Source organism: Gadus macrocephalus, chromosome 4 (assembly GCF_031168955.1).
Source record: "Gadus macrocephalus chromosome 4, ASM3116895v1".
NCBI classification, from domain to species: domain Eukaryota; kingdom Metazoa; phylum Chordata; class Actinopteri; order Gadiformes; family Gadidae; genus Gadus; species Gadus macrocephalus.
The window spans coordinates 16,179,811-16,190,527 of record NC_082385.1 but is presented as its reverse complement, the minus strand read 5'-3'; the positions used below and the strand labels follow the sequence as shown (position 1 = coordinate 16,190,527).

Below are 10,717 nucleotides of genomic sequence, written 5' to 3'. Positions count from 1 at the left end.
GCTCCACCTTGGGAGGGTCACAGTCGAGACCATTTAAAGTAATAAAACAAAACAAGACTATTAACCTTTGTATTCTCCGCCTCTAAAGTGTTAAAATCAACAGACTGTATACATTTGAGAATGAAGACAGATGCTGCACAGGTACACTTTTTTTCACACCGATGAAAGGCCTGCTATCTTTCTATCGAGCAATTGGGTGAAATTAACAGGTGCTAAGTCATTCAATTCAATTCAATTCAATTTTATTTGTATAGCCCTTAATCACCATTACAGTCTCAAAGGGCTTAACAGGCCAAATATTTGTGACACCCCCCTTTACCCATGCCCCCACACGGGCAAGAAAAAACTCCCTTGAATCAGCAAGGAAGAAATCTTGAGAAGAAACGCAGTGTAGGGGATCCCTTCTTCCAGGGATGGTCAGGAGTGCAATGGGTGCCACAATTGACATGCAGGTAAATACATGCACATCATATTAAAATGGTGATGGGGTTCTGGCCGGTTATCCATGAGGAGAGTCCAGGCATCCAGTCCAGTACCCGCAACGCGCTAGAACAGACAGAATAGTGAATTAGAACGGAAAAGTACATAGTGGGAATGTATAATGTAATAAGAAAAGCACAAGCAAACAGAGTAGTCTTCACTCTCGCATCAGTTGTTTTCACACTCCAAATGCAAGATTGTAGAGGTGCGTTTTGAGCTTCCCTTTGAATAGCTCCACAGAGTCAGCTTCCCTGATCGCTGATGGCAGCCTATTCCATAAAAAAGGGGCTCGATAGGCAAACGCTCTCTGTCCAGCCGATTTCTTTTTAACCTTCGGCACTGAAAGAAGGCCATCTCCCGAAGACCGGAGAGACCGAGAAGGACTATAAGGAATGATCAGGTCCTTCAAGTACGATGGAGATAATCCATGCAAGGCTTTATAGGTTAACAATAGCACCTTTAAAGTCTGATCTGAAAGTTATTGGTAGCCAGTGTAGAGTGGCGAGAATAGGTGTAATATGATCAACCTTTCTCGTTCCGCATTGTGTACCAGCTGTAGACTTTTTGTGGTAGAGTTCGGTAATCCCGAGAACAATGCATTGCAATAGTCCAGTCTTGACGAAACAAATGAATGAATCAGTGTCTCCGCATCCACTGCGGATAACATTGGTCTGATTCTTGCAATGTTTCTCAGATGGAAAAAGGCAATTCTAGTTATACTTCTTATATAATAATAATAATAATACATTTAATTTAGAGGCGCCTTTCAAGACACCCAAGGTCACCTTACAGAGCATATAGTCATCATTCAAAACTATGTAAAACAGACTAGGAATAAAAGGAAAACAGAGGTTAAACATGAAGAAGAAGAAGAATTAATAACACTCAAAGACGCCTAAAGTGAAGGGGGGACCTCACTAACCACCACCAATATGTAGCACCCACTATATGTTGGTCAAAGCATAGGTGAGGGTCAAACAGGACACCAAGATTCTTGACGGATGCACTCTGTGGGATGGCGAAGCCATCCAACCACAGAGAGACATCCTCAAACTTTTCCCGGTCCCGCTTCGAGCCGATAATCATCAGCTCTGTCTTCCCAGTATTAAGCTGTAGGAAGTTTTGTGACATCCAGCCCTTCACAGCAGCTAGACAGGACTCAACCCTTTGAATCTGGCCCGAGTCCCCGGAATCTACAGGAATGTAGAGCTGGGTGTCATCCGCATAGCAATGGAAACTAATTCCGAAGCTACGGATAACGTCACCCAGGGGAAGCATATAAATTGCAAAAAGTAATGGACCAAGAACCGACCCTTGTGGTACGCCAAAGCGCAATTTACCGCGCTTTGATTCTGCACCCTCATGAAGCACAAATTGGGTTATATCGGTGAGGTACGATTCAAGCCAACCAAGAACCAAGAGTCATTGAATCATTATGTATTATATTGCACTATGTTTTGTTTTTTTCTGAATGTTCTCTTTCATCACCATAATATGAACATCCTGTGATTGGACTGGATTATCATCTCTGGAGACACATTGTGTTGCTAAGAACAGGGACTATTTTGTGGTCCCTTAAATTCATCAACAACATATTGCAACCTGGAGTTAATTAACCACGAACACCAGAAAAAGTGCCTTATATTCATGAAATAAATACAAATAAATAAATAATACAAGATAATAAAAAAACAAAAACAGAAATAACACATCCCCAAAATGCATGGCTAAATTGATATGTTTTCAAATTGCGTTTAAAATAGATTACAGATGGACATACGTCAGATCCTCTGGCAGGCCGCAGGTTCTGCACTGGTCCGAGGGACTGCTGTCAGGCCAGAGGCATCTTCATGGTTTTTCATGGTGAACGTGTCTGCATGGTAATTCCGGTGCTAGGCCATTTATGACTTAAAAACCAATAAAGGAGTTTTAGACTTTCAAAGTGACAGGTAACCAGCGGAGGGTTGTTTGAGCAGGTGTGATGTGTGCTCCTCTGAGACAGGAGAGTGGGACACTAGCCCCACCTGCCCCAAATCATCACATCGTCAGCATCCATTTAAAAATGGTATTACTTTGTCTTTATTACATAGAAGGCAAAAGGCTGGCTTTGTGATTAAAACCAAGGTCTGAAACTAAAAGGACCCCAAGGTTTTTGGCCTGTGAACGATGGTTTAAACGTTCAGCTTTATCTTAATCTAGTTTCAGAAAGTTTGTGTTAAGTCAGTTAATCAAGGCAGCAAGGCAGGTAGTCAGAGAGGAGTGTTTCTGACAGTTAACTCCATGTAACACATGTAAAAATGTGTTGTAGTAGTCAGGCTGAAACCAACAATCCTTGAAGACGTACCTGTAACCAGGTGTTACTTTATTGTAACTATTGACACAATGGCTTTACAGGCCACATGTGGCTTTCTGGTTCTTACTCGCTCGCTGATCAGAATGATTGGAATCATTATAATTTCTAAACCCAAATGTGTAAATGGTTAATTGAAGAGAGATACACTGGCCCCAGCTGGCTGCAGGCCTACAAATCAAGACGGCTCCAGAAATAGAACCATAAGCCGCAGAAGGAGCAGCCCCCCTCCAACTGGAGGGGACAGGGGGGGTGCACATGTGGTACACAGGGCTTTACAAAGCTGATGGAGGGGGCTGTCTCCTCTGAGGGACTCGAGTTTAATGACCAGACCTGTTTACGTTGAAAGAAAGAAGCTCTTTAAGCTAATTCGGTTTTGTTTGTCATCTTTTGATTTATTAACAAGAAAGTTTGATATAATTTCAGTACAAAAACCGCTGGTTTTGTGCACATTCTTCCCATTCATCCACAGAAGACAATAGGAGGAGACCAGTCTCTCGCCACATCACAGCACTAATGAGTTACATTTCCACGTGTCTGCTCCACTGGTTATACTGGACTTATGTTATCATATACTCCTGAAAAAGGCAGGAAAGAGCACCAGGGAACCTAACAAATCAAAGTTACTGGTAAGAGGGAATATTATAAATGGTAGTTTATGAACACTTTTAGATTTCATATTTAGGTAACTACAAGACCACAATTATGTCATAAGTTAGCCAAACTAACCTTCTCATCATCATAAGTTAGCATATTAGTAGGCCTATATAATTAAACAAAATTATGCAATGTATGGAAAGAAAATAATTCCAAATAGACATTGTTTGTTTGTTTTCTTTTTTCTTGATAACCGTATAGACCAGAAATGACAGATTTACAGAAACACTTACCAGTGGTGCAAGACATTTCCCTATAGCATGCATTAAGCTGCATCGATACAATGTGCACATGGACACATGTTGGTGTTTATACAGTATATCTTCTATTCTACATTACCAGCTCTTGGCATGCAACTTTTTAAAACTTTACCTTGGATATAATTCAAAATATTGAAACTTCTTAAAACATTACAAGCCAAATATGAATACAGTACAGTAGCATACATTGAAAAAAACAAACAAATTTTATACCTATTGATGAAATACAAAAACGTTTACATTTTTTTGACTGTCCTGGAAAAAAAAGTCTACATTATGATTGTTCATACGTTTTTTTAAGTCTCAGTTTTTATGAACAGCTTTTAACATTTTGAAACAAATAATAACATTAATATTTAACGGAAATTAAGGTTTGTTTATGTTACACATAGCAAGCCCAACTCCAACACCACTATTTATTGTCCAATACCACTATTGAATAGTAACATTTATATAAATCTGATAAAGTGCATACTATTTCCTTGAACTATTCCATATTGTAAGAGTATTTATCAGTTATTCATTCTCTTCATCTTAATTGTAGTATATATGTTAAGCAAAGATTTGATCTATATCTTTTTTTGTTTAATGCTTTGGATACTGTATGATTTATAATTAGGCATTTATTACATTTGCAATGTCATACCTAGCTTCTTTATTGGTTGATTGGTGTCTTAAGGAGAAACTGTGATACATGCACTAACAATTACTTTAATGGACAACCCTAATCCAATCCAAAGGTGTTAAGGCTTCAGGTTTGAAACTTCAGGTCTGTTTGTTAATAAATCTCAAGTTTTTCATTGTAGCACATTGTTTATGAATGTATTGACCATTATAGCCCTCATAATGGCATTCCTGCACCCGTACTTAAATAACAAGATGAATTTGATAATGTTAGGTATGGTACACCAAACTATGCTAAATCTTCATTGAATACATATATGAAAGTAGGGAGGGATTTTTGGATAAGCTTTAAGTTTGGGAAATGATAAATATAGTATAATTTGAATCCATAATCAAAATGCTATCTTTTCCAGGGTTACCCAATAGGTGTTAGGTTTTTAGAAATGATCCCGTCTATCTTTAATTTCTTTGGCTTTTTAATTTTGGCTTTATTTGGATCAAATTTTGAAATATATGTTATTATTGAAAATTGATAGGAGATATTGCTTCTTTGAATCGATGTGTTCCTTTGTTACATGATGTCCTCATGGCTGATTCTGATGCAGGTATCGAATTAGCTCTTTTAACATTGCATGGAAGCCTGCCCTGCTGACGTCTGGTTAAAGGCGTCAGTACACAGGAAAGCTGTTGAAGAATGCTAGAAGGAGCCATTGAGAAACCTCTAAATCCTTATCGAAAACAATACTTTTCAATTAGAAGGTTAATCGGGCTATAAATCAGACTTCAAGATCAGGGGAGTTTTGGAGCTCATTGTACCATAAGAGCTATTGGTACAAATCAACAAACGACCCTACAAAGACCCTATCAAACATCACTGTCTGATATGTACATCAGTTATATATTGTGCGTTCAGAGGGCAGGGGAGATTAGGGAATCAGGGAATAGATACATGGTGGCATTTTGCATCATTTATCAAAGTCAGGGCAAACATAGTAAATATTATGTACTATTGATGGGGGTAAGGTTTAAAAATCAAGTTTACTTTTGAGGGACAAAAGAGAAAACTCTGATTGTCAATCTTCAGCAAACTATCAATCAGTTAACAAAAGCTGAAAATATTTATTTTCGCAATAAGGAAACAAAAATGTTATTTTTGTTAGCTAGATTTATCCTTCTCTTAAAATGTGTTACTGTGAATCTTAAGATTTGTATAGTTACTGCTTATTTACTGTACCCTACATGTATGGCATGATCCATTTCTAAAATTATTAGAAAATGCATGAATTGTGCCTTTAATTATCGTAATGCCTTTTAGTTTTCATATAGATCTGTAATAATATTGGAGACAGATAATGTATTCAAAGGAAAAATAATGTTAACACATTGCAAATAGCAAATATAGACAAAGCACAATACACAACTTTTTGGCAAAGAAAGATCACCTCATGGTTACAAGAAAAAATAGCCTACCACTGAAAGAGGAATCGCAAAAATACAATCCCCTTTCATAGTACAACTTCAGAGCATTCTTGTTTATAATACATGGAATACACAAAATTGGAAAATCTGCACATATGCAGATTTGATAGCACAGTGGTATTAAAGACAAAATAAAATCCAGTTAAAGAAAGATTTTAAGCCCTTTCTATATTAACATGTTTGCCTATCTTTCTTTTTACCCTATTTGGCAATTCATGAGGAAGCCTAATCACTGTTCATTTAAGCTATGTATTAACTCTCTGTTCCAGCACCATCAAAACAGGGAAACATATTGGACTAAATTGTCTGCCAACTTGAAGATATTAAAAGGAAGTGGAACCTTTTAATATTTTGTCCTGATATTAAAAGGTTTTCAAATGGCCTTTGTCTTAGAATGTTTGGAGCTAGGTCAGAGTCTCACACTATATTAACTCTATACTATGGCATACACACACACACACACACACACACACACACACACACACACACACACACACACACACACACACACACACACACACACACACACACACACACACACACACACACACACACACCAATAACTTCATTAAACAAACACATTTCATTGCACTCTAAAACAGATGAATGTGGTTTAGGTTTTTTTAAGGTGAAGGGGATTTGGCCCAAATGTTAATTGAACAGCCGTGTTTACCATATTGTTGGAATACTTAATTTTTTCAATTAATTGATATTTTTAAAAGATGTCTGTCCCTGAATGTGCCTGTACATTAGGGAGGTTTATCTAAGTGTGGATGGGTCACGCCTCACCGTGAGCAACACACTGCTGTACACAACAGACAGAGGTGCTAACTTCAGCATTAGTCAGGCCTCAAAACGCTGATGATGGTTTGTGGGAAATATAGTAACATACTGACTCGGAGAGATGCGTGATAATAACCTCAATATGAATTGTACATGTGGATGTATAATACTGTCATTGGCTTCCCATTGCTCAAGGCTATTATCTGCCTTAATCAAAGAAAGATAAACATCTAAAACAAGATTAATAACAATTCGGGAAAACACCAAAACCATGCCACTAATAAGCCTTTATTGTCGACACTGAGCAGAAAACTAAAATCAGATCTGCATGTGGACCCAAAATTCAAAGTAGCCTAACTTTGACCATCTGTAACCACATGTATTAAACATAGAGAACCAAACAACAAAATTGATGATCCAACAAATTGTTGGATCATCAACCCCTAATCCCTTCGTTTGGTTCTCACATGTTGAACTGTTGACATTGTCAAATACAAACTAGTGGTTCTTATCCAGGCAGCCATAGTGTGATTAATCTCATGGACCAGCATCATTGTAGGCCGCTTTGTTAAGCTGTAGGCATACATAGGAGAACATGATGAAAGGTTTGTCAAGAAATTGAAGCTAGACGCTCTTTCAAACATTGGAGAATGCAAGGTCTGGATTTATATGGTCATTAGTTTTATTTGTGCTCAAATAATTTGGTATGTGATCGAACATTAACAAGTTAGGAACTTTACCTTTTTTTTTTTTACCGATTCCTAATTACAAAGATGCGTTCTTATACGAAACATAATTATATCTATGTATAAAATATGAATCTCGAGGCCTTTGTTTCAAGTATCCACAAGGTTTTCAAAGGCATAATAATGTCGGGATTGAGGTGTCTCTAGATAATAAGGCAATACAAAATAGATATATTGTGCAAGGCAGAGCAAATCTACTTCATTAATTGGTTTAATTGATTAAATTGGGGTGCAAGCCTTTCTCATTAAAGTGACAGTAAAGGGCCTTTTATTATTTTTGATGTCCAATGTCGAAGTCTAAAAAGGGTAGGCCTAATAGGTAGCCTAAACGTGATATTGATCCTTTACCAATCAAATGGATCCTTAAGAAATCGAACAGACCATAGTTACCCAGTCCATGAGGATGGAGGTGTGATTAATGGATGAAAAGCTATCAGTTGCCATCTCTCCTCAGCCAAGGGCCTCCTCACACTAAAGCACCATATGCACTCCAACGTGTGCAGTATCAGCGTCTTCACGCCCTCATGCATCCTTTATCGGGCTTAGGACTTCATCTTTTTCAAACGTGAATGGATGTTAAAACACGAGGTCGGTGTTCATCTGACCAATTGAAACCGGTGTCAGTGGACACATCAACAGCATAAGAGAAAAGTTGTAGTCGGCAATAGTTACAGTAGCCTACATCAGTGCATACAGTACAGCATTGCATTACATGATCCTTCATCATGACCGTGATTTGCTACGATGTCTAGGTTCTTATCACTCTGTCTCTTCTGCTCCACCGTTCAACTCACTGCTGGACCGCTGGCCGCCCGCTAGTCCGCCGGCTCCTCGGCGTCCTCCCCCGGCTCCGCGCCCGTCCTCTTCTCGGTCTGACACGAGATGATCCGCCTCATCTCGTCCTCGTAGCGGATGAAGTTCTCCCCGAACCGGGCCCAGGCTTTGAGCGGCACCGTGATGGTGTTCCTGTACGGCTGCCTGACCTCGCTGATCTTCAGGAAGACGCCGTATCGGTTGGACCCTACGTCGAAGTAGAACCGTTTGTTGTCCACGCGGAAGGACGCCGCCTCCGGCAGGTCCGGACTCTCCTCGCCGCCGCAATTCTTGGAGCCCTTGCCGCGGTCGTCGGTGTCCTCGTCCCCGTAGTCCTCGATCAGCTGTGACAGCGCGTCCCTGAACTCGATGAGCCCTTGGGCCGGGAGCACGATGGTCTGCTCTATGCCCTGGCCGTAGTAGCCCATGGTGCCGTGGCCCTTGATCACGGTCTGCCTGATGCGGAGGAACCGGCCCCGCTGGTTTTCCTTCAGGTCCAGATAGTACTTCCTATTGTCCCGCTCGATGAACTCGCTCTTCAGGACGCGGTGGGCGTTCTCATCGGATGCGGCAGAGCCGGCCGGGGACACCGGCGATGCTCGGTGCTCCGGCCGCCTCCTGTGGGCGTCAGGTTGGCGGCCCTGGCCGTTGTTCTGCTCCTCGATCCGCAGTGGCGCCAGCGCGCCTCTCAGCCCAATGCGAGCGTAGTACTCAATGAAATCTCCCAGGCAGTACCGAAGATCGGGAGCCATGGACATGGAGAGGGTTAGTTTGCTCTTCCTGATGTTATCATGCCGTCCGCGTCCGATCCAGACCTCGGCGATCTTCAGAAAGCGTCCCCGTGTGCTCTGCTTCACATCCAGGTAGAACCTCTTCTTCTGGATGTCCACCCGTTTGGAGGCGAGCTCCTCGATGTCTACCCCTGGCTGCTGGGTGCCAGTCTGCTGCACATAGTGCTGGGGGTATCCAGGTCGCGGCATAGCGTCAGACGGAACCCGTCCTCTGCCTCGCTCCATCGCTCTACAGCACATATCAGCCATCGTGTGTAGAACCTGTACCACCGTGCACGGAGAGCAATTATCCCATTCCTTGTGTGAGATGGTGTGTAAAAAGTCAACTTGTTGTAGCTTATGGGTAGCCTGGTGATGAGTTGGAAAGATATCCTACCTTAAATGACCTGCAAATGGTCGCTACTGTAACCACCATCCATTTGGATTCCGTTTAAAAGTCAACCGCAGGGTATTCCAGCTCATTTCATCTAAGACGTTTTTGCTGCATGACCTCAAACAGTCTTCAGCTCCGTTTGACATGTGTTTTGGCTCTTTTTAGGGCTGTCAGAATTGCAAGTCTGTCAAATAGTGAAGGTGTTTAGAGGCTCTGCTTCAGACAGCCACATGAACTCGATGAACCTCCCCTCTCCTCGCCTCGCCCCCCCCTCCTCCCCAGCAGCTAAATCTAGCCGTTAAAGAGACATGCTTTAAACACGGGGGTTTGTTCCTATTGTGTTATTTGTTGACGATTCTGCATGTGTAGCAAATGTACGCCTACACGTGTGCATGTGGTAAACATGTCATATGTAGCACATGTATGCGCACACGCATGCATTTGGTTCACATGTAGAATTGCACATCGAATCTTTTCTTGTGGCAGGTTAGCATAGGCAACCCTCTGACATAGATACAGGCTATACACTCTTTAAATACATTATACATAATAATAGTAACAATAGTAATATGTTTATTGCCCTCGTCATCTATTAGGGTTTCACCCCATGATCGTGAAGGAAAATCATTCACATGCACACATAAATGATGAAGTGATGAATGTCTGACTCCACCCAGGGCCTGATAGGGAAGCATCCAGTCCCAGTCCATGATAATGCAGAGGAAACCGTGCACTATAGTGGGGATGTGGAGGGAGTCTGGGTCCAGTACATAGCCTACAAACCACAACCCACCCTCCAGGGGACCCAGGGTCTTGTGGGGGGTGTGTGTGTGTGTGTGTGTGTGTGTGTGTGTGTGTGTGTGTGTGTGTGTGTGTGTGTGTGTGTGTGTGTGTGTGTGTGTGTGTGTGTGTGTGTGGGGGGGGGGGGGGGGGTTCTGTTGGATCACCTCCTCCTGGCTCCTCTAGAATAGCCGCACCCTGTAGACCACATTCAGGCTGTTCCACTACGATTCACGGCGGTCCAGCCCTACCGGTGGGTTAGATAGTGGGGGAGAGACTCTCCTCTTAGGAGGCCCATACCTGGGCACCCGGAGCAGAGTCCAGCCCCTGGCAGTGAGGGTCATAGACCCGCTTCTGTCGGGACCCCAGCATAAGTCATGCACCTCCTGCAGCCTTCCTCAGAGGGTGCCTTCCGGGGCCGTTTGCCCTCCACCTATAGGGGTCCCGAGGACCGAGATCGAGTGGCCCAGGGCAGGGTTACACGCTACCACCAGGGGGACCCCACCCTGTCCTCAACACGCTACCACCAGGGGGACCCCCACCTGGTCCTCAATGAGATACCACCAGGGAGACCCCCACCT

The 10,717-nt window shown here is 42.2% G+C and overlaps 1 protein-coding gene across 1 annotated transcript; it reads right to left on the bottom strand.

Annotated features, from left to right (window-relative positions):
* Positions 1-2,812: 2,812 nt before the first annotated feature.
* On the bottom strand, positions 2,813-9,644 carry purg (purine-rich element binding protein G). The gene has a single exon (XM_060050523.1). It carries the CDS (start codon positions 9,230-9,232, stop codon positions 8,195-8,197), a length of 1,038 nt encoding a protein of 345 aa, XP_059906506.1. The 5' UTR covers positions 9,233-9,644; the 3' UTR covers positions 2,813-8,194.
* Positions 9,645-10,717: the final 1,073 nt, after the last annotated feature.